The 24,492-nt window shown below is 39.7% G+C and overlaps 1 protein-coding gene across 2 annotated transcripts in view; it reads left to right on the top strand.

Moving 5' to 3' along the window:
- Positions 1-23,039, top strand: part of LOC112565988 (putative glutamate synthase [NADPH]) — a 51,436-nt gene extending 28,397 nt beyond the window's left edge. For both annotated transcript variants that reach the window (XM_025241901.1, XM_025241902.1), the window contains 34 exons: positions 264-442; positions 1,752-1,902; positions 2,192-2,326; positions 2,756-2,916; positions 3,077-3,169; positions 3,332-3,545; positions 3,678-3,788; positions 4,294-4,428; positions 4,634-4,805; positions 5,171-5,331; positions 5,519-5,635; positions 5,901-6,002; positions 6,362-6,460; positions 6,967-7,147; positions 8,121-8,254; positions 8,422-8,496; positions 8,949-9,158; positions 9,369-9,493; positions 9,888-10,026; positions 10,331-10,516; positions 10,851-10,966; positions 11,095-11,272; positions 11,589-11,828; positions 12,152-12,264; positions 12,583-12,705; positions 13,050-13,140; positions 14,048-14,134; positions 14,457-14,642; positions 14,956-15,045; positions 15,506-15,665; positions 16,050-16,213; positions 16,637-16,907; positions 17,284-17,451; positions 17,717-23,039. In XM_025241901.1, the coding sequence (XP_025097686.1) occupies positions 264-442; positions 1,752-1,902; positions 2,192-2,326; positions 2,756-2,916; positions 3,077-3,169; positions 3,332-3,545; positions 3,678-3,788; positions 4,294-4,428; positions 4,634-4,805; positions 5,171-5,331; positions 5,519-5,635; positions 5,901-6,002; positions 6,362-6,460; positions 6,967-7,147; positions 8,121-8,254; positions 8,422-8,496; positions 8,949-9,158; positions 9,369-9,493; positions 9,888-10,026; positions 10,331-10,516; positions 10,851-10,966; positions 11,095-11,272; positions 11,589-11,828; positions 12,152-12,264; positions 12,583-12,705; positions 13,050-13,140; positions 14,048-14,134; positions 14,457-14,642; positions 14,956-15,045; positions 15,506-15,665; positions 16,050-16,213; positions 16,637-16,907; positions 17,284-17,451; positions 17,717-17,847 (4,998 nt within the window). In that variant the 3' untranslated portion in view covers positions 17,848-23,039. The remainder of the gene's footprint in view (positions 1-263; positions 443-1,751; positions 1,903-2,191; positions 2,327-2,755; positions 2,917-3,076; positions 3,170-3,331; positions 3,546-3,677; positions 3,789-4,293; positions 4,429-4,633; positions 4,806-5,170; positions 5,332-5,518; positions 5,636-5,900; positions 6,003-6,361; positions 6,461-6,966; positions 7,148-8,120; positions 8,255-8,421; positions 8,497-8,948; positions 9,159-9,368; positions 9,494-9,887; positions 10,027-10,330; positions 10,517-10,850; positions 10,967-11,094; positions 11,273-11,588; positions 11,829-12,151; positions 12,265-12,582; positions 12,706-13,049; positions 13,141-14,047; positions 14,135-14,456; positions 14,643-14,955; positions 15,046-15,505; positions 15,666-16,049; positions 16,214-16,636; positions 16,908-17,283; positions 17,452-17,716) is intronic.
- Positions 23,040-24,492: the final 1,453 nt, after the last annotated feature.

Raw genomic sequence — 24,492 nt, 5'->3', positions numbered from 1 at the left:
GAAAAGTTTCAACTAGACTTTCATTCAGATAATCTGTGAAATGATAATGCACGACATACATCAGATGTAGTTATTTGTGGGACAGTTGTGACAGATTAACTGTACATATGATAAAATGCGGCAATTCTTCTTTCATCTCAAAATGTTGGATTTTCTGTAAGACTGATAAGCTGAAAAGTCTGTCAACTCATTTTGTGTGTGTGTGTGTGGGGAAACAGGGGAGGAATTCTTAATTTTACTACTGCTTTATGACTGGATTGCAGACAATAACAATGAAGGAGTTGCGAGCCAATCACAGGCCAAATGCTGTTCAGCGAATAGCCATTGCCTTGAGTGAGACAGCCTCCATTGGAGGTTATATTGAGAAGGACCCTCGCATGTCGTTATACAATTACACTATGGATAATATCAACTTGCTGGTTCTACCCATGATCAGAGACACGTAAAGAGCAGTTCTGTTTCTTTGTGCTGAAGTAGACGACATCATATAAAAGAAAAATGCTTTAAAGGATAGTCTTATGAGTTTAATTGCTTCTCAGTTTTTTTTTTATAATACAAGACAAACACAAAACATAATAGTACTGCACATAAAACAATTTACACACAGAAAAAACATCCCTGGCAATGTATTCAATGTCTCATTTCATTTTGTAAAGTGTCTTTGTCAAACATTCATAGTCAGTAGTTTGGTGACAAAATTGTGTTTCTTTTTAGTAATGTACCAGATAACATAAGGATGTATTGCCTTCTAGCTATCCAACTCCAGCTGTCGACTCTTGATTGTTCAGAGATGACCAATGAATGGAGAGAACACAAAATCAATCCTCATCCACCTCCCTCCATCGTCTCTGCCCGGCTAGTATGGTCACTTCTCCAGTTTTTTTTTTTTCTTTGACTGCATTGGTCATACTTTTTGCTACCTTGTTTTCAGTGATATAAAGGATCCTTTAGCTGCTTGTGGTGTAGTAGTCTCCCACCAATACTCTGACTCAATGTATTTCCTGCCTACTATGCTCCGTGCATCTGACGTAAGATGTTTGCTGCTGTGCTGTGTAGTTTCATATGTACCTGACTGCTTTTGGGGGAGTGGGCTCTCAACTCCTCTCTTCCATTCAGGAACATGAAAATAGCACAGTTTCCAGGTAAAATGCCACATTCCAGAGAGGACTTTCCCTTTGCCCAGAATGCATCTGGTTCATCCCCCTTGGGCATACATTTAACTTTGTACCCTCTCACCCAACTATCAGGAAAATTCTAGAGACAGGTCTTGGATGTCAGCAGGTGAAATACTTACCTCCATCTGCTCCACTCATACTTGTACTCCTTGGACCTTGGAGACCACTCATTCAGTAAGAGCAATTCTGTTAGCGTTGACCAGGCTGATTCCTCCTTGCATGTTTCAATACACCCATCGGCTACCTGCGTAATATTTGCCTCCAAGGACAGGATCTTCCAGTTTGTGCTCTTACAGATCCAGATGAGGGTACACAGTTCAGTGTCAACTTTCTTCAACAATCTGCAAACTTCACATCCAACATTACGGGCAGGTGACGCTTAATTTGCATCACCTAACTTTCCTTTGGACGTTTTTGAGAAGCGAAAATTGGGTAGCTAGCAGGTGATATATATAGTCATGTCATCTGGTAAGTACTCAAAAGAAAGATATTTACCACTAAAAGTAAAGCATTCTTCACATTAATAGATATTCTGATGATTGTCATCTTTTTCATAAACTTTGTATACCATTGCAGGAAAGAAGCACTTGGCTCAATGGGAAATGATGCACCTCTGGCCTGCTTGTCAAGCTTCAACCCACTAGTGTTTCTTTATTTTAAGCAACTTTTTGCTCAGGTCACAAATCCACCCATTGACCCATTCCGTGAAAAGATTGTCATGTCTCTGGTAAGATGATTATATCCAATGGTCTTTTCATGTTCTTGTAGTCTGTGTAGTGAACAAGAAGAAGAAACATTTTTAAATAAAAAACTGCTTTAACTTACTTTATGTCCTAACTTTCATGATATTGCATTTGAGCATTTAGTGTTTGATTAATATACTTAAGATTTGCTATTATGTCTAAGATTTGCAATCGCCAAACAAATAAAAAAACTTTTGCTCTGGGACTGATGTGCTGCACATAAATGTGGCATCAGTAAGTGAAGCATATGTCTTTGTTTTTTTTTTGATCCAGGCGTGCCCTGTAGGTCCTGAATACAACATTCTGGAACCCTCTGGAGAGCAGTGCAAACGACTTTGGCTTGAACAGCCAATCGTATCTCTGTGGGATATGGAAGTCCTCAGATACACCACCCACAAGGGATGGAAAGTAAGTGAGGATTCATACACAACATCCGGTTCTTCACTATATTGAGCATCCCATCTTTTCTACATCCTGCATAAATATAATTTTCCTAAATTTTTTTTTATTTGGGTTTTCTTCTAGTGTTTCTTGGATTTTAGAGCTTAACACTGGAAGGTGTAATGACAAGAAAAGTCATAACAAAATTTTGTGTTTCCTCATTTGTTTTCTATATTAAATTTTCATTTTTATTGAACATTGGCTTATCATTTAATAATATAATTTAAGGCTTACAATAGCTATGAGTTTTAAGTGCATATTGAAGGTGGAAATGTTGAAACAAAACATTGGTTGTATTTTTTTTATTTTTAACTAATTCAGCTATTTTTAAAATGATAGTGTTAATGGAAAGCATGGCTTAAGTTGTGGCTTAAATATTCATGTTTATTTGTGCAGTCCAAACAGATTGACATCGTGTTTCCAGTGACAGATGGAGCAGAGGGTTTACTTCCTGCTCTCAGGCGAATCTGCAAAGAGTCTGAACAAGCTGCCCGGGAAGGCTATATGCTGATCATCCTATCTGACCGCAATGCAGGTCCAGATTTTGTGCCTGTCAGGTAAGTAGTGCAACTCTGCGAGCTTTCTGTTCCTGTTGGATGGGGAATAATTTGAGGAAAATTGTGAGAATGTGTCACAAATGATTCTAGCATCTCTGGCAGCATTATTATGCTTCAATGTCTTGCATTAACTTTTGCTGCATTTTCTTATTACCTGCAGTTCATTGCTGGCTGTGGGTGCAGTTCATCACCATTTGATTGATCATAAACTTCGCTTGAAAGCTGGTCTCATTGTGGAAACTGGAGAAGCCAGGTCAATTGAAAATTATTTTATAATATTTATTACCAGTTGCATTCAGTCACTCTTCTAATGGGTATGTTGACTATGAGTAAATAATCACAAGCAACTTCTGTATTTTCTTTTTTTTAAGAAAAGCGGAAGTTGATAAAAATTTTCACTTCTGTTGTCTATCAGAGAGATTCATCACATATGCACTCTACTTGGCTATGGTGCTGATGCCATTTGCCCATACCTTGTCTTTGAAGTGGTTCGCAAGCTTCGTGACCAGGGTCTTCTTGACCCTCCACTTGCTAATGAAGAGATCTATATGAACTATCGTGCTGCCTGTGCCCGTGGAATCTCTAAGGTCATGGCCAAGATGGGCATCTCCACTCTTCACAGTTACAAGGTACAGTTTCTAGTTTCTGGCATGTTTCAAGGCAGCTGATCTCTATGAATAACTCAGCTATGCTTACTGAAGCACAGCTGCACGCTCTTAAAGTATGTTGATGTGACTGCTTATTTGTGCTTATGTTTGCAGGGAGCACAGATTTTTGAAGCTGTGGGCTTGCATCAAGAAGTCATTGACCTATGCTTTGAGGGAACAGCTTCACGCATTGGGGGTGTAAACTTCAACATACTTGGACAGGAGGTGTGAAGTTTATTGTGCAGAGTGCTTTTGCAAAATTAGAGCACCAATAGACTTTTGTCTGTGGTTGTAAACATTAACTATTGAGAAATCTTATGAAAGAACAGGAAAAAGTAATTTTATTTGGACATCAGATGCTTAAATATCTTCTGTAGTTTCAAAGTTATTGTCAGTGTTTCTAGGATCTAAAGTGTTATTATTTATTCAGACATTCAGCCAAGTCTTAAAAAAAATAAGTACATGATAAATATTAGGATCTATGGGCCATCTTTGACCCTTAACTACTAAAACAACATAAACATAAAGCTAAAGAATCTACCTCATTTACTGTGACCATGGCCATCACAGCTAAAACAAAAAAAGTTTATTTTTAGAGGTTACAACTTCATTAGATGGAAGAAAAATTGAGTAAAATTCAGAGTTCGTTATGGTGAGTTTCTGCATAGTTTCAATTGGTATTTCACCTTTTTTTAAATCTTTCTTTTAAATTGGAATATCTGTCCAATAGGCAATAAATCGTCATCGCAAAGCATTTGAGCTTCATTGTTGTGACAACATTTTGGTGATGAGCCCTGGGCAATACCACTGGCGAAATGGAGGAGAAAAACACATGAATGACCCCCTCACAATCGCCAACCTACAGGTTTGTTACTGAATATTTCAAACATGCCATACAATTTAACAGAGGAAACTGTTTTGATATTTTTTCTCTCACACACACACAAATTTGCTTTAAAAAAAAAAAAATTTATTGCCTGAGTTTTGATATAGTGAAGCATGTTATTATTGAATAACTCAGTAAAATGCAAATTATTTTGAATTGAAGGTGATTTTTGTGTTTGTTACAGGATGCAGCCAGAAGCAATAGTCGTGATGCCTATGCACGCTTTTCAGAATCATCCTGGATGAGTGCACGAAAATGCACACTTCGTGGTCAGTTGGACTTCAACTTCCTGGACAAACCTTTGGACCTGAATGAGGTTGAGGATGCAAAAGAGATAGTCAAGAGGTTCTGTACAGGTAAAAGAAAAGAAGTCACTAGCATCTGACTCCTGTTTCATTGTGGCTTTGCCAATGTAAAGTCCACAGCCTTAAAATACATCTCGTTAATACAGAAATAGTTTATTTGATAGCATATGATCATCTGAGCACTTTAGTATCCTGTTGGCTCAGAAGATGCTAAAAATAGGCCCCAGTTGAGATTCTTTTCTGTTTGTTGTTTACACTGTTCTTTGAGTTAAAAAGCATCTTTGAGTATTTAAGGGTGTGGGGCTCTGCTTTGTAACTTTGTGGATCAAAAATAAGACGGAAAGCTACAAAACAAGGCAACATGGGCAAATTTGTCAGTGGGGTTTTAATTCTGGATATAATGTTGTACTCCACAGGTGCCATGAGTTTTGGCAGCATTTCTCACGAGGCCCACACTACGCTAGCCATTGCAATGAACAAAGTGGGAGCAAAGTCCAACACAGGTGAAGGTGGAGAAAATCCTGATCGCTACCTAAACCAGGATCCTGACTTTAACACCAGCTCAAAAATAAAGCAGGTGAGAAATATTAGGGTGGACTTAACAGTCAATGATTTATGTCTTTCTCTTTGATAGATGATGTAGACCCACTTACCATGAGTGGTTTAATGACATAACAATTACAGATCAATCATAATTAACATATTGGTTGGCTTTTGCTGTTTTTGCTTTGGTTGCTTATGAGATGGAAAAAACGGCTGTACAGGTAGCATCTGGCAGATTTGGTGTGACCAGCTCCTACTTGACTCATGCAGAGGAACTCCAGATCAAGATGGCACAGGGAGCAAAGCCTGGGGAGGGAGGAGAGCTACCTGGATACAAGGTCAGAGACAACAGTTCAGCATCATACAACCTTAGTAAAGTCTCATTTAGCTTGTGAATCTTGAAGCTGCCAGTTTTAAGACTTGGGAGTCTTGATATGTCAGAAAACATACAAAGTATGAGGTTTTGGTGTGCAGCGACTTCAAGAGAACCCAGCCGTCCTTGTTTGCGGAGTTTTATTTTGACCTTTGCAGGGGAAGAGAGCATCCTAGCATTTTGTTTATCCGTGGTGATAAGTTTTCTTGTGCTTGTGTTATCTGACACAGGTGACCAAGGATATTGCAAAGACTCGACATTCCATTCCAGGGGTGGGATTGATCAGTCCTCCACCCCATCATGACATCTATTCCATTGAGGATCTGGCACAGGTAATTTCTGCAGCTTCATCATGATGCCTTGCTCAGCATGATTTCAGATTCTGGTACATCATTGTTAGAATGTAGTAGCTGAGTAGTGGGTAATCTCTTTAGGACAGTTTGGAGGTAGATAGGCACAAATAATTGTCATCAGTTAGATCTTAATTTATGGATGATTATAATATCCTTGTGTCTGATGCACCTTTGTTCGTGTGTGTGTGTGTGCATGTACTTTGAAGACAATGAATGATAAATTGAGTCCTAATATAAGTAGTCAATATTTGTGAAAATTTTATTTTTAATTGATTATATTTTAACTTACTTTCAGTTTATGGTACTGATAAACGTTTTAAAATTTCTTTTACATAAAGCTCATCTATGACTTGAAGGCAGCCAATCCTCAAGCTCGGATAAGTGTGAAATTGGTGTCAGAAGTGGGTGTGGGTATTGTAGCATCTGGAGTTGCCAAGGTGAGTTCAGCAAGTAACAAGAAGATGTTTATAAATCCTAAATAATTTGTTATTTAGATATAAGGTTTTCTGCTTTTGGTTATTATTCCACATTACCTTCAGGGTGGTCCATTGGCATAATGATTAGCATCTGTCACCTATACAATAAAGGTTGGCTGTTCTGGTTTCAGCTGTCTTTGACACATTCTTTTTCTGCATGTGGCATCTGTTTACAGGGCTGCCTTGCTGTGATATAGCCTTAGTTGCTGGCTTGTCTTAAAACACCTATCTACCCCCTTTCAGATTACCTTCAGAGAATGATAAAAGAAATTATATACATTATCACAATGAAGAAATGAGAAGTTTGGATATGCAAAATATGTTATATTTCCCACACACCCCTTACCCCTTCTTTCTCGCCCCCTCTTTACCTTTGGCTTTTCCTTCTGTTCTCAGAACCTGGATTCTGTTGTTTTGAAAATGACATCAGGGTATTAGAAAATATAAATGATGATAAATGTTGACAGGGCAAGGCAGAACACATCACTATATCAGGTCATGATGGTGGTACAGGAGCCAGCAGCTGGACTGGCATCAAGAATGCTGGGTTGCCATGGGAACTCGGCATTTCAGAAACACATCAGACTTTGGTGATGAATAATCTACGCTCTCGAGTCGTGCTTCAGGCTGATGGACAGATTCGTTCTGGTGAGACATTTACCTCCCGTTTTTTTTGTTTGTGGTATTGAACTGCTTCAACTTGAAATTATTTCACATGACGTTTTCTTATATGCAATCAAATTGAAAAGGTCATTTCATATGTAACGAGTGGTGAGGGGTGTATGGTGACGACAACACACGTCCAGCACTCAAACCAAAAAGGCAGGAACAGTCAGCCGGTGTGTGACCCTTTAATGCTGGTAAAAATGGTCACGGCTGCGTCGTATCGTCCGAGGTTGAAGAAGTCAGCGCTGTCTCTGTTTCCGTTCAGCGCAATACGTTCTCATAGAACGGGCCCCCACAGACTTGCTGCCTACAGCTGATGCGACGCGCGGGGACGGCAGTCTCTGCTGGTGTGTTTGGGAAAAATCCCCGACTACCGCTGTGTCCTAGCATATATACCACTAGAGCACCTGGTCCCTCTGAACTACAATGAACTTGTCCTGACGCTATCGATCTTTAACTAAAGTGACTACATCCCACCGTGCTATACTCGGGTACCTATGGCATCTACTGTTCCTCTTTCTCACGGTCAGCCCATCAACCTCTGACTGCCGCGACACTCAGTTTAATTCTCTCATTCAGCACCGGTGTCCCGTTGTTGGCAAAGAAAACAAAACAAACAGTGTTCGCACGGCCAAGTGTACCGGTCTTTCAATCAACGCCCGCACCTGTGAAGTGGTGACTGCGATATATCTCACTAACTTCGCCCCGACCCGGGGGCCGTGACCGTCCGTCAATCAAGGCGGCCTGTCGTCCGTCCCCCACCGATCGGCGATCACTCGTCACCCACCTATTGTTTCAACTTGGCTCCCACACCGCCAGTCCACTGTTTCACCCTCACTTCGGCCCCGTTGTTCTAGCCCTCTACACATAAACACATAAGCATTTATTGTGCATGCAAAAATCCATGCATTTGTAGTGTTGAAAATTTGTAATCAAATTAATTTGTTTTACGCAGGCCGAGATGTGGCTATTGCAGCCATGCTTGGAGCAGATGAGTTTGGTTTCAGCACTGCTCCACTAATTGTTCTAGGCTGCACCATGATGCGCAAGTGTCATCTGAACACTTGCCCTGTTGGGGTTGCAACGCAGGTAAGTAAGCCATCTATGTGTCCTGTTTTCAGCAAATGTGTGTGCAGGTATGTGCATAACAGAAATACAAGTTTGTGCTTTAGAGAATGAGAAAGTGTGGAATAGACTTCTGGATTATTTTTTACTATATGTATATGTGTGTGTTGTGTGTCGTGCATGCTGTGCAGGATCCAGTTCTGAGGAAGAAGTTTGCTGGCAAGCCAGAATATATGGTGAACTTCGTGTTTCTGCTGGCTGAAGAGGTAGCTGATTTTTAATTACTATTGCACCAAATTTATAATGACATGAATCTGTTTTGCCTTGTCAAAAGGTACATTGAACTGAATGCATTTTGTATTTGTTTATCTGTTGCAAATCTCTCACTAGCCTTTTTTACACGAAGCACTTTAATTGTTCGAGCAACAGGCTTTTTGTGTGAAAAATAGCAGTGTTCTTTATCTTCATCCATATTTTTGTAAAGTTTTAGATTCTTTGCAAAGAGATGAACTTGTTTAGAAAACTCTAAATGAGTCATATTGATGGATAGTGGCACAAAACCAAAACTACTTATTCTACTTAACAAACTGTTATAAAATCTCTGTTTAGAATAATATCAACAAATTGTTTTGCTTTTCAAGATAAAAAGACCAAGTTCAGAATAATAACAACATTGCACATACTTACCCTTCTGCACAAATACCTTCCTTTGTACTAGGTACGCCAGCTGATGGCCCAATTGGGATTCCGAACAGTTCAGGAAATGATTGGGCGCACAGATAAACTACGCTTTGCTCCAGATCCAGAAAATCCCAAAGCACAGACACTTCATTTTGAACGGATTCTCAAGAATGCACTTGACATCCGCCCTGGGACAAACATAGTTGGTGGTTCAGTGAATCAGATTCACGATCTTGAACAGCGCCTGGTATGCACTGTTTTTATGTTGCAGCAACATGAATCTGTTCTTCAGCTATTATAACAAAGAATGAAAATATTATGAACTGAAAACTGATAAGTCCTTAATTTGTATGTTGTATTCATAAAGGAGTTTAAATTCAGTAAACTAAAGATCTTAAGTGGTATTGAACAAATTAAAATCTTGTGAGGACTTGTTCAAGAAAATTAAATTTTGCAGGACAATGAGGTCATTGAGAAAGCAAAAAATGTGATTGAGGGTCGAGAGAAGCAAGTCATTATTGATCTGGAAGTTCACAATGTAGATCGAACTTTTGGTGCCACCCTTTCCAATTACATTTCCAAGTAAGTAATTTCAGATTTGAGGTCTTAAAGCATGCAAAAACTTGAAGCTTGTGATCATTAACACTTTTATTCCTTTGTAGTTTTGGTTAGCATTTTTCTTTCAAAGGAATATCCTAAGGAATAATAATACATTTAATCACTTAGACTGTGCTTCGAGATGGACATTTTCACAAAAGAGGTAGATTTTGCAGGCTGCTTTATGTTTTTTAAATGAAATGTATAAACTTTACATGTTGACATACATTTATTTAATCATGTATGTAATTTTATTATATACAGTATTTATTTTCTCTCTTATTTTATGTAGCAGTAGGTGTCATCGTTCAGTTTTAAAGCCTCTCATTTTAGTAGAACATAAATGCTGTCTGTCAAACTGCTCATTTTATCTTTACAGGCTTTATGTGGAAGAGGGCCTGCCTGACAGAAGTATCATCATCAACTGCAAGGGTTCAGGAGGACAAAGTTTCTGTGCTTTCCTTGCCAAAGGTGTGCATGTGACCTTGGAGGGAGATGCTAATGACTATGTGGGAAAGGTCAGTTAAATAACATCACTGCTTATGCGTGGAAGATTGGTATAAGTTTCCCAAAGATGTAAAAGATGCCTTTGTACAGAGATCTTAAAGATCTGCTTACGGGCTGAAAAGAATCATTCATCCTGGCTGGAGGGAGGTGAGGAGTACATGTAATGCTAGCTACCCTAGAGGCCATGCTTTCTAAATTGCTTCCATCTGGCTCAGTAATTACCCTCACCTCCCTCCCTCATATGAAACCATTCTTTTCTGTCATTGGGTGGAAGGAGTAGAAGTTTGGCCTTTAACAGGAAACTTTGATGCACAGGGTCTGTCAGGTGGAGAAGTGGTCATCTACCCACCAAAGGACATGCCCCCAGACTTCAAGTCAGAAGACAACATCATTGTCGGCAATGTTTGTCTGTATGGTGCCACCTCAGGCAAGGCCTTCTTCTGTGGGCAAGCTGCAGAGCGCTTTTGTGTCAGGAACTCTGGTGCCACTGCAGTTTCTGAGGTAAATCTCATTGCTGAGTTGTCTGTACCTTTTATTGGACAGCAGAGAGTGATGAAAATAATGATCATCAGTTCTTCTCACAATGTTTTACAGTTTTATTTTCCAAAGCTTAATCAGGTTAATCAGTTGTGTAATTTACAAAAAATGTTCTTAATTGTTATTAGTTTAAAAAAAATTATACCTACAAATTGTTGGTGTTATGTAGTTCTATGTAATGTTGATGTCTTTTAACTATAAAGAAATATTATAAGAGACTATGTTGCACTGATATCTTTTAATTGTTTATGGATGTTACCTAATATTACCTAATATGACAGAGTTAATGTCTTTGTAGGGATGTGGTGACCATGGCTGCGAGTACATGACAGGAGGACGTGTGGTAGTACTGGCTTTAACCGGTCGAAACTTTGCAGCTGGCATGTCTGGAGGCATCGCATATTGCTATGATGGGTGAGCCTTCCTGTTATTATAAGGCACCAGATCTTTGAGTTTACATTGTCACTTACACTGAACACTAAATGTTACTCTTTCCTCTAGTATTACTATTTTCCCTAATGCATTTCACATTGTCCTTGCAGACTGAAACGTTTTCACCAGCTGTGTAACCAGGAATCAGTGGCACTGGAAGTGCTTGAAGAGCAAGAGGATGTGACCTTTGTGCATGACCTCCTGGTGGAGTTCCAGCAGAAGACTGGCTCCAAGCTTGCTCGTAGACTCCTTGATAACTGGGTGGAAGAGAGGAAGAATTTTATCAAGGTAGAATGTGTTTCCATTTATATCTAAATCTTATTTTTTTTAAAGGATTGTTTATACTGTCAGAAGGTAGTTCTGCTAAGTGAAGCTGTTAGTTTTATTCTTACTAACTTGTTGCTAATAGTTACTAAATGTACCATGGCTCTCCTCAACAAGGAAACTGATAATTTAAGACACATTTAGAAGTACAGTAATGATGAGATACCTTTTTTCTCATCTCACTAGCTCCCTCCCGCCTTCTTCACTTCCCATGTTGTTTACTTGAGGTTTATATTCAGAAGTAGCTATGGTAGTTGGTATGTCTCACTTCTGCATGCAGGTCTTTCCTCATGAATACCGCCGTGCGCTGCAAGATCTTGCAGAAGAGGTTGCAGAAAAGGCTGCTGCTGCAGCAGAAGTGGAGAGGCTGCGTAAGGAGAAGGAGGAGAAGGAGGAGAAGGAGAGGCTGGAACTGGAAGCCAATGAAGAGATTGAGGACTACAAGGAGACAAGACAAGAGTCGCTGGATAACATGTACGATGAAGATGTCATCAACGAGCTTGGGGAGGATGGAAAAGAGGTCAGTCTGTTGGAGGTTTTCTTGGTCTGCATGTAATTGAACTGCAGAGGTAGAAATTCCAGATAAATGCAGTTAATATGTGTGGTAATGGTTCAGTTATGAATGTGTGAAACAAGTGTTTTTATTTTAATTATAAAGTTGCTATGTGGAGTTATTAGCTTTTATCTGTTTTAACTGGCCAGGTCAGCTGTAACATGACCCAAAAGCAGTGAGTGGGCACAAAATTATCTTTAATAGGTTAAGACTTAAAAATGATTTGCATGATTACTTTGGAACCGCTGGCATAATATTCCTTTTCATTTTTTCCCCTCTTTGTTGGACAGCCTACTGAGGAGGAGGCAGGACCAGAAAAAACTGTAGTGGACATTGAAGAGACTGTCCCAGATACTACACAAGAACTTGAGCACATTGATAAAAAAAATCTTGACAAAACCAGGTGAACTTGGCTACCATGTGATGCTAGATAATCCTTCTGTGTGACCAGTGGTCTATAAAGATCTTTCGAAGTCAGGGGGTAGATGGCGGTCTGGTGGAGGTGGAAGACAAAGATAACTTACCCAATGTCATTCATTTGATAATAATTTGATAATAATTCTAAATGCAAATAATGACGAAGATCGAAAGGATGGTGTAAATGAAATTCTCCAACAACTAAGAAGTCCTGGAAAGTTAATTTAAGAAACAGAACAATCCTTTATGGAAAGAGTCACGCATAATTGTTGTGTTTATAACTTTTTGATGTGTTTATTTTCAGAGGCTTTGTAAAATACAAGAGAGCCACCTACCAGTATCGTAATGCCAAAGAGAGAGAGAATGATTGGGGTGAGATCTACAACCACAAGATTGTCAGGGAAGGGCTGCGTGTACAGGCTGCAAGGTGAGATTCCTCACTTGGGAGAGGAGGGTGTGGAGGACTCAGACACTTATTTTGTTGAAGTTGAACTTAACTACATATACTTTTGACTGTAATGAAACCTGAGACAATAAACTGTAACATTTATTACAGACCTATTAGCATTTCTCCAGGTAAATTAGAATTGTGAATAATTATAATAGTGGTGGTCTTATTGATCATGTTTTATGTCTGTGACTGCACTGTCTCACATGCAGATTATGTGTGAGGCCTGTGATGTGGGTGATTTTCTCATATTAATTATGTTTCTTGATTGTGGCACAGGTTATTGTCTCACATGCAGATCTTATTTCTTATTTCTGACACAGGTGCATGGATTGTGGAGTTCCTTTCTGTCAGTCCCTTTATGGCTGTCCACTTAGTAATCTCATTCCAAAGTGGAATGATTTGGTTTTCAAAGTAAGGTCATCACTTATATTCACTTATGTTTTGAAGAGAAAAGTTTGTGTGATGTTTGAATGTATGTTTGTATGTGTATAGGAGGATATATGTGACCTGCCACATATTATGTGGGTGTGTGTATATATATATGTGTGTGTAAATACATGCACATATTTGCTTATCTATTTGTGAATGGTGTGCACATACATGACTAGTGTATGTATAAAACTATATTTGTAATACATGTACACTTTAATAAATAAAACAGAGTGTGTGTGTGTGGGGGGGGGTGGTTGGAGTGGAGGGCTAGATGGTAGTTGAAACCTTATTAGATCTGCTCCATAGATCCAGTCCTCACCAGATTTGGCCGGAATATTTTTTTTCCATGGTACAGTCATAAGCTGTGCTTATGGCATGGAATGTTTTTATTTTCTCTGAGATGTTACTAATGTCTCCAGATGAAAAAAAAACCAAGAAAGTTTTGACATGTCAACAGAGCATAGAGCAAATTTGGAGAATGTAAATTGAGAGAACGATCTCTGTGAGAGCAAAAGAAATAGAGGGAGAGAGAGGCTGAAGGAAATGTGTGAGTGATTGAGTCCTTCGGTATCTGACACCACCGCATCTTTTATGTTTCTTCCCTTGAAACTTCATACTTATCAAAAGTTGACATTAACATTACAGCTGAATGAGTTTGTAGCAGAAATCAATGCAGGCAAAGCTGTGTACCCCAGCTAGTGGTCATATAACGAATCTTTGGTGCTAGTTTTCGTTTGAACTTTTCATACGTGCAAGTAGAAAATATACTACAGTATATATATATACTATCCATTGCCATTTCTTTCAGTGACTATTACCTCTCTCTCTTTTTGCTAGCCAGATTTTTGGCCCTTGTTTTTCATATTCTTGTTTCATGTCCAAATAGAAACAATGGAGAGAGGCCCTTGATAACCTTCACCAGACCAACAACTTTCCAGAGTTCACAGGTCGCGTCTGTCCAGCACCTTGTGAGGTGAGAATTTGAGTATCTTAAATCTAAAATAATTCTTAAATGTTATTTTCAGATCATAAAGCAAATTCTACACATTAAGGATCAAGAACATGATAAAATTAGTGCAAGTATTTGTGTACTTTCTTCATGTGTGACTTACTGGTAAAACCACGAATGATTTTACCTGAGGGTCTGAAAACCTCTGGATGGGAAATACTCATTAGAAAGTAGTTGCTCAGTTATTACCCACTAACTGCTTTGGTAAGATAATAAGGTGTCATAAAAAAAGAATAGCTAGTCCTGCAGCAGTTATCATGACTCACTATGAATATTCTTATGATAGGGAGCTTGTGTCCTGGGCATCAACTCACCCCCTGTGACTATCAAGAACATCGAAAATGCCATCATTGAATATGGCTTTCAGCATGGCTGGGTCAAGCCTAGACCACCACATGTACGCACTGGCAAAAAAATTGCCATTGTTGGCAGTGGACCTGCTGGATTGGCAGCTGCAGCACAGCTTAACAAGGTGGACCCCTGTCTGATGTTTCTGCGTGTCTTGTGCTGCATCTTTTGATACCTAGGACATGCATACTGCTTCATGCATGAATCTATCATCGATAATACATATTTGTGCACATTCGTCGTTTACTGATACAACACATACATTTTCTTTCATTTTTGTATAGACACCAATTAGGTTTTATCAACATTCTGTTATAATAACAGATACATGCACATGTGTTATCAATATAACAAAATGAAATGGTTGTGAGTTTTGATAGATCTTTAATCTGCTGTTATTTATAATGACCAGTGAGATGAACTTTTATTTTTTGTAGGCTGGTCACCTGGTTACAGTGTATGAGAGAAACAATAGAGTTGGTGGTCTTCTGCGCTATGGAATCCCAACAATGAAACTAAGTAAAGAGGTGTGGAAACTTTGTATAGTTAGGATTAGAATCCGTAAATAAACATATTTGTAAAATGTTGACTGACTGCACTAAGCATGTGTGTGAGCTGGTGAGTGGGGAAATCCTTAAAATTTCCTCTTTCTCTCATGGTAGAGTGAATAAGGTGGTGACAAATAAAATACAGAACAAGAAATCTTTTAGACATTTCCAGCATTATTTTACAATAAATAGAAGGAAGCCTGTGTTAAATCTATGAAGTCTTATAAGATGTGTGTAACTGTACTTCTGGAAAAATTAGGAGGCGTAAGAAAAGAGAATGTGCCGTATGGCTACATAGGAATGTAAAATATCGATAAAAATCTTTAATAGCTTGCCCTGCTGACTGTAAGACCAGAAGGCTCCAAGGGGATTTGCCAGAAAAAATGTTTTGCATCACCTGGATAACAAAATGAATCAGATTTTCATCTCTCTTCCTTAGGTGGTAGAGAGACGCATTCAGTTGCTGGCTGCAGAAGGTATTGAATTTAAGGTGAACACAGAGGTGGGGAAAGACATCAAAGCTGGAGACCTGTTGGCGGAGAATGATGCTTTGCTGCTTGCCCAAGGTGCAACATGGCCAAGGGACCTCCCTATCCCAGGTCAGAGGCTGCTTTGCATGTGCGTTTGAGAGATAGAGAGAAGTGATGAGATATAAAGATGCTGATTAACAATAGCTAAGCTAGGTATTGGTTAGACTCTATAATGGTCAGAGTTCCTGACCCCAGAGCAGGTCATGGAAGGCCTGTTTAGAATGTGGTGGAAAAAACCCCTCTGCCCACCCAGAAATTGCTCTGGAGTGGGTCTGATTTATCCAAGAAGTAAAGATAATGGAAGGAAAGAATTAGGCTCAGTTTTCCACATACCATAAACTGTTTACGTTTATTCCCTGTATGGCCTCCGGGCTATAGTACCCTTTATCTTGAACGTGACTTGTACAGTAAAGATTGGATGCCATAATGTCAGCTATGTGAAATACTCAACAGGTCGACATTTAGAAGGTATCCACTATGCCATGAACTTCCTGGAAACTTGGCAGAAACAGCAACATGGGGATAGCATTCCTTATATCTCAGCCAAGGACAAGGACGTCATTGTTGTAGGGGGTGGTGACACAGGTTGTGACTGTATTGCTACATCCCTACGACAGGTAGGCAATGCCAGTAGTAAAATCTTAGCCATAGATCTTGCTACATGACCTTTTGGATTAAAATTCTCAAATTTTCTTATTGAGTGGAGCAGAGGGCACATAGTAGTGGCTCAGTCAACTTGAAAACAGCAACCTCTAAGCATTTAGTCTTTATTTTTGCTGTAGCCAGCTGGGCATGCTAAGTGGTTATGTACAAAGCTCAGTGTTTGAAGTAACAAACACCTTGAATGTAACAGCTTCAGAATACTCATAAACAAAGAAAAAAATGTCATGATGCCTATTTTCATTTCATTTTTATTATCGATGTTTCTTCCTCAATCAACATTTTTCGCAGAAAGGGACCAGCATGATGAAAATGAGACCCACTATACATCTTTTCAAATGGAGGTTGATTTCATTAATTTAGACCATTTTCTATGACAGGGTGCCAAAAGCATAACAACATTTGAGATCCTACCAGAGCCACCTCCTTCACGAGCCTCCAATAACCCCTGGCCCACCTGGCCCAAGATCTTCCGCGTAGACTATGGTCATGAAGAGGTGCAGATGAAATGGGGTCGTGACCCACGCATCTTTGAGATAAAGAGCACAGAGTTCTTAGATGATGGAAACGGCCATGTTTCCGGAGTGCGCACTGTGAAGATTGAATGGAAGAAGGATGCGTCTGGCCGCTTTATGATGCAGGATGTAGAAGGTGCCTGTAAAGATTTACTTCATTGTAGTGCTGTGCTCTGCTTTGTGGCTTCTTGTCATTATTGCACATGATTTTCTTGCATGTGTCTGCCTGTTGTTGAGTTTGTGAATAATAGCCCTTTGTCACAGATAATGTTCCTTTTATTTCTGATAATGAGGTTGAAACATGTCTTTCCCACTAAAGTGTGCAGTCACAGCTCCTAGTTATAGGAGTTATACATCTTTAAGTTGACAGATATCTTAAAGCTGCCCACTTTTTTCCCAATCTGTTTGGTAACAACACTTTTTTGGGAGTTCATTGGGTATGGAAGGAAACTAATGTCCGTGTGTGTGGTATGTGTGCACATACTTTCTTACTTCTTTGCTGCCTGTTTTAGGATCTGAGAGAGTGTTCAAGGCAGATCTAGTACTCTTGGCAATGGGCTTTGTTGGACCAGAAACTAAAATAATAGAGGAGCTGAGCGTGGACATTGATCCACGTGGAAATGTTGCTACGCCAAATGACAAATACAACACTTCCATTCCAAAGTTGTATGCTGCTGGAGGTAAACAACTTTTTTCTGTTTTTTTTTTTTTTAAGATCTGAGCATGGTTTATTATGTGTTTATGCCATAAATCATTATTTACCTGTCTCATTTGAATTCAGTTTGATTTTCCAAGCTTCGGATAAAAGCAAGTCCTGGCTGTGAGTGTTAAATTTTGGTCTTGACAAAAGTGTATTCTTATGTGCATAAAAGTACTGTGTATTGTAGTCCTTATCTGAATGAAGGCACAAAAGTGGTCATGCTATGTTTGAAAATTTTCCCACAGATTGCCACCGTGGCCAGTCACTTGTGGTCTGGGCCATATCTGAGGGCCGACTGGCAGCTCGCCAGATCGACTTGGATCTGATGGGCAAGACAAGTCTTGCAGGCCCAGGTGGTATTGTGAAGGTAGTCTAAGTGTGTCACTAGACATGGTCCCGGTGTGCAGATGTTGCCCTCGTTTAACCTGGATGCTCAGTGCGGAACACATGTAGACAACATGACTTACAGACCAAGAGGGCCAACTTTTAGACAGAGCATCAGATGGACATTTTATTGTGATCTATGGGATTGTCAGTAGTAAAGCTGTAATACTTGTCAGAATCTAGTGATGGATGGATGTCGCGTAACGCGAAGGTGGTTCATGACTGATCGGGCGTTGCGGGACTCGCTCTCTCACATGCACACTCGCAATTACACAGACAAACCCCCGCGCACCCTACGCGAGCAACGAAGCCAATCACTCCTCAGTGGACACAAAGTGACAACACAAAACTAAAATTTATTGGCGGTCGTATGGTGCAACCGCAAGCTCAAATATATATATAATTTAAAAATATGGAAGAAAGGATAGAAAAAAATAAAACAAAACCCCTGTTATACAGGTGGCCAAACAAAACAAATAGGGGAGAGCCCCACCATAACACACACGCACCCCAAACAAAAAACAAAAGAGACGCGGCCCACAACTGTCACCACAGTTCAAAGGGTTAATCCTCCCCTTCCAGGCCACTGCCTGAGTCACCCGCCGAACACAGGCCGTCGTTGCGACTCGAGTCTCGGGGCTTGGCCAACAGTCCGGTAGCACTTCAGGTCTGCTCACACGCAGGTGGTTAACTGCACCTCGTCCTCAGTGTGCTGACTGACTGCAGTCCGTCAATCCTTCGACTGTGTGGTGGCTTTTCGCTCTGTTTGATCGAGTGATCCCGTGGTTGAGCCTTTCTCATTCTTCTGCAGCGTGCTTCTTCGTCCCACACACACCAGCACGAGGACACACAATCCCACAACCCCCGGGTAGACCATGGTGGTCCTTTTCCCCGACAAGACTTGTGGTCAGCCCCAAAAAAGAAGTTTTGTTTAATAGTCCCAGTGTTTCGGCATGTAGGTGCCTCTACTCGCCTTGTGCCACTCACCTCGCATACCGCTGCAGCAAGCAACACGCGACAAATCTCCACCATCCCCCAAGATGGAGCATCGCGACATAAGAATCCACGCGTGGTGCTTGCACACCCTGAGACATAAAATTCTACCTCTAACCAGCATAAGAACAAGATTACTAGACAACTCCGGAAAACAACTGCCATACATCCGGCACCCTCTACATTACTCGGGATACGGGCCTGATGTGCACACGCCGCACCTCCCGGTGGGGTAGGGGGGTACTCTGACGGCCACCGCTCTCACCTCCGCGGCCTTTCTCGCGATCGGGCGTTGCGGGACTCGCTTTCTCACATGCACACTCGCAATCACACAGACAAACCCCCGCGCACCCGACGCGAGCAACGAAGCCAATCACTCCTCAGTGGACACAAAAACGCGACAACACAAAACTAAAATTTATTGGCGGTCGTATGGTGCGACCGCCGGCTCAAAAAAAATATATAATAATAATAAAAAAATATGGAAGAAGGGATAAAAATAGTCCGTCGTTGCGACTCGAGTCTCGGGGCTTGGCCAACAGTCCGGTAACACTTCAGGTCTGGTCACACGCAGGTGGTTAACTGCACCTCGTCCTCAGTGTGCTGACTGACGGCAGTCCGTTAATCCTTCGGCTGTGTGGTGGCTTTTCGCTCTGATCGAGTGATCCCGTGGTTGAGCCTTTCTCGTTCTTTTTGCGGCGTTCTACTTCGTTCCACACACACCAGCACGAGGACACACAATCCTACAACCCCCGGGTAGACCATGGTGGTCCTTTTCCCCGACAAGACTTGTGGTCAGCCCCAAGAAAAGGTTTTGCTTAGTAGTCCCAGTGTTTCGGCATGTAGGTGTACTCCCTCTCGCCTCTACTGCAGCAAGCAACACGCGACAAATCTCCACCATCCCCCACGATGGAGCATCGCGACATAAGAATCCACGCGTGGTGCTTGCACACCCTGAGACAAAATTGCAGCGCTCTACTACGTCCCACACACACCAGCACGAGGACACACAGTCCCACAACCCCCCGTGTAGACCATGGTGGTCCTTTTCCTCGACAAGACTTGTGATCAGCCCCACCTCGCATACCGCTGCAGCAAGCAACACGCGACAATGGAAAGCTGCCAAACTTAAGTTTCAAGTTCTTCCCTCCCAACAAATAGCTTTTGCATGCAAATACTATCCTGATTAAGTAATTTCAAGTTGTTTGTAAGGGATCACAGTCGTAATTTGTTTGCCAACGAAGAAAGTATTTACGCTTTGCTGAAGGTTGGATCATGTCTGATGTGTTTGCTGTTTGATGTTTCATGTTAAAACAGGGGATGCTCATTTGACATATTGTCCAGATGAGTATCTATTGTAGAATGTAGCATGTCGGTTAGAAGTCTAAAATAGACATCAGCAAGTTGTTGGGCTTAAAAGCAGCAGTTATATTCCATTAAATAAATAATAATATTGCATATCACATTCTTAACTAATGGCAATTTGATGTTACTTGTGTGATGGTAAGTTGTGTATAGCTCTTGGTTCCCATGAGTCTGTTGGTTTATGGAGAACAGTTGTGCATTACACTCATGTGTATAGACTTGTAATTAAAATGTTTGATTTTTAATAATTAGCATGAATGTAACCTAATGTGGCTGAACAGGTTGTGACATTTCAAACACTGTTTTTTGCTGAGGTTCAGAAGCACAGAATGTTTTGGGCCAATGCATAACTGTGGAGCAGGTCAAACGGTTTGAGATTTCACCATGAAACTTCTTGTCAATTTTTTTTTTATTATTATTAGTGATGTCCTTTGAGTTTTTTGTGGAAAATCTCCACAGTACAGACTCTGTACATACTGTTTCATGCTTTTTTGTTAGCTGGTTCTGTGGATACAGTGGAACTCTAGTTATCTGAGAAGGGTCTGTAGATATGTGTACTGTTTTACTGCCATCTCTGGATGGTTATGTAGATATGCTAATACTCTGTTGCTGTTTTAGAAGATCCTGTAGATATGCCCCGTGCTGTTTGCTGTAATCAGGACGACTGTATAGTCTAACTTTCTGTAAAAACAAAAGTAGATATTCACTGTTGATATCAAGATTGCTCATCCATGAAAAAATTCTTGCGAGCTAATGAGACTTCTTCAGATGTGTCACAATATTTTCTTTTTTTATTGTTGTTATTTAAAAATTCTCTTTCTTGTCACAGCTAGTATTTTTCTCTACATAAAACTTTTAAACAAGAAAACATCATATGCATATTACAAAGCAAGATCAATTTAGGATTACTTACAATAGAATGACATAAATTTGGATGCCAGGATTCACAATGGCTTGCACTAATGGCATAGCTGGTCACACAACTCAGTTTGGCAAATGTCAGGTTTATCTTTGTCATGGCAAGGAGCAGAATAATGCCATCCTTTGCTTCAGCTGTGACTTCCCCACATGGTGATATGTGAAGAAGAAAAGTATCTATTATCTAACAGGACTGCCAAGGTTTAACCATGAGATTCAAGCTGCAGAAAGCGTAATCTGCATGCCTTAACATTAGTATGTAGCTCAGAGTGGTAAGTTGAGCTCAGAGGTGACAAGCATATGAACAAAACCCCCAAGGAATCCACATAGATTGGAAACTCACAGCTGGTTTTGGCATCCAAAGAGCTACTGACCACCATAAGAAACTGAAGATAAGGGTGTTCATGAGGATTCAACTTGCCTGAAGGATGCCACGCCTTGCCTGCAACAATGTTACCAGTGAAGCACAGACTGCATTTGAAATCGCACAGCCCTGTTGACCTGCTGAGAGAACCTTCCCCATTTTTCAAGAGGGGCATTAAAGATTTCTCTGGGTAATGACAGTTTAATGGAGTAACACCTTTTTTAACACCTAGCACCTGAATTGTTTTTTTCTTTTTCTGTTGTCTTCCAGCCAGCAGTTTTGTATGCACTGAAATTTAATTTGATTTGGATATAATGTCTGTGAAATAGCTCGGCACCAGATTGTGCATTCGTGAGTGGACACTCAGGAATAGAGCCAAGCTCTAAGATACTTGCTTTCCTTTCGAATTCTCTTTATAAGAGTAAATCAAGCTGCTGAATAAACAGCATCTTAGCATTGACTTAGTCCTGGAGTCATTATCATTTTTGTTCGATCAGACATTGTTCTTGTTCCTGACATTTATAAATCTGTATATACTTCATATTACCATATTTGTCATGAGGCTGGTTTATCTCTTTCCTTACTCCTCACATTCTTTTGCTCATTAGAATATTGTAAAGTTGCCAGAATGTTGTTTCTGTAAATAGCCAGTGCTTGCTGAGGAGTCATTTTTATAGTGTGGCTTAAACACTAGCAGATGTGTTAAGTGATTAACAATCTTGTATTGATTTACATACTACTTAGCAGGCTTTAGTACTTTTTTTTTCATTCCTTGTAACAAAAGTTAAGTGCTTGCACCAATTATTGTTTCAAAACTGACAGTAATCTACCACATTCACACTTGCTCTTTCAACTTTCAATGTCATTTAGTCTTATAATAGCAACCATACGTATTAGACATTATTTTACACATCTTTGGAGTTAGTGCACAATGCTGTATCTAACAACCAAAGAGTGCAGTGGGCACCTGAAAGAATATTTACCAAGACTTTACACAAAGTTTACAAGACTTAACAAAGGCTTACACCAAAGTTACAAAGAATACCCTAACAATGCCCTTGGTCATTAAGAATTGCTTAGTCAAGTTAGATGGGTGTTAAGTGTTGCCTTAAGTTGCACACACACACACTGTTATTACATGGTCCATAATCTCTATCACATTTACACCTATTCATAGTGAAGACATACTTAACAAAGGGTTTTGATTGCACTGGATCACATTTTTTCCAGTGAACATTTTATTTCACTAAAACTTTTCAAGTTATGCATTTTAATTCCAATTTTACATACCAGCATCTTTATACCCACAGACATTCTGGGGTCACAAACATGCATCAATAAAGTAAACATGTGATCACAATGCCATTGTGATGTTAGAATAGACTGCCATTTATTTTATTTGCTTCATCTGTCAGTATGGACGATGATTAAGTAAAAAACAGAATTTCTGTTATAAAAAACTGGGTTGGATTCATAAAAAATCTAGTTTGTAAATGGTGATTACTTGAAACTGGAAAGACTGTTAATTAAAGTGAGGAAATGTCTGAGGATTGTTTTTCTCTTTATTTAAAGGAGATTTTTAAAACTTAGATATTTTCATCAAAATAGTTATTATTACTGACATTTGCCAACAGAATGTACATTCTCTCGCAAGCACATCCCACAGACACACTGAGTTAATCGTGGCTCACCATGGAGATAAATGCATGTTGTAAAAGACAAACTTGAGGCACAGACTTGTAAACAGAGAAAATGTACATAGGAATAAATTCTCATGTGCAGAGATGTAAGATTTTCAACACAGGTCTAGGTAAAAATATGCACATTTCACCAAAATATGATCCCATACTTAAAAACCTTTAAATTTAAATTGTACACCTAGAATAATCCATCATACAAAAATATTGCTGTTAAGAAATATGACTGCACAAGACTGTGCATTTTGCTTCACTGCTAGCTGTCTTGTGCACACAGTTACTGGATGACAAATCCAGAACAAGTGCCCTACGTGTAGCAATTCTGTAATGAAGGCTATGGGGGGATGGGGGAACCACCACCTAGAAGAAAAAAACATTAAGTATAAAGTCAGGTTGGAGAATTGTTACACCACACAATAGTTTGATGATTATATTCTCAAGCAAGTAGTTCAAGATAAAATTTTGATCTTAAAATAAATCTCCTGCTGCATTTGGGGAGCATCCTGTCTTGCCAATCCATTAAAAAAAAAAAATCAGATACCCCACATCATCATAAAAATACAAGTTGATTTGCATAGTCTCAAAATGTACATGTATACATACTGCATGTACTTTCCATAACAGATATTTTACCATATAAAAACAATGAGACTGCACTTTAAGCACATACATTTAAATAAAATGTCTCATTTCACTTAAATTGTTTTGATAAATTCACGAGCACAGCACATTACCCTCAAACCAATAATGGATTCGTTGCCCCTAAAACTTGAAAAAAAAAAAAAGGTAAAATCTTGCCCACCACCACTACCCTTAAGGGGAGGGGGGGAACCCATTTGCTCAAAAGACATTCCGCACCATTTTAATGGACTACCATGCCAAGCAATACCCGTCATCCTTTTTTAACAAATCCAATATTTCATCATCATTCTTGTTCAGCGCTGAACAGTCTCAAGATATATTGACTTGCAGTGAAGACAAATAATGAGATAAAAATAAAACACAGTTTATCCGCACACAGACCTAGCCTGCTTTTTCTTAAGGTGAGGAGAAAGTCATCAGATAATAATTTGTTACAGGCACTTATTTGTTCATAAAATCCAACAATGAAGTCAGTGTCACAGATAAATGTCAACATGTTAAAGTTTGAAATGACTGGTTCAATATGCCACTTCTATGGAGATTTTTTTCCCCCTGTAAATGTAGTAAGATTGACTAAAAATGCACATCATTTATGCAACAAAGATGGATTATTTGGCACCTGGCTTTAACAAAATTTGAATGCACATTTTGATAGGAA

This window comes from Pomacea canaliculata, linkage group LG6 (genome assembly GCF_003073045.1).
Source record: "Pomacea canaliculata isolate SZHN2017 linkage group LG6, ASM307304v1, whole genome shotgun sequence".
Classification (NCBI taxonomy): domain Eukaryota; kingdom Metazoa; phylum Mollusca; class Gastropoda; order Architaenioglossa; family Ampullariidae; genus Pomacea; species Pomacea canaliculata.
Note: the sequence above shows the minus strand (reverse complement) of the source record. Positions and strands in the feature narration are given on the sequence as shown.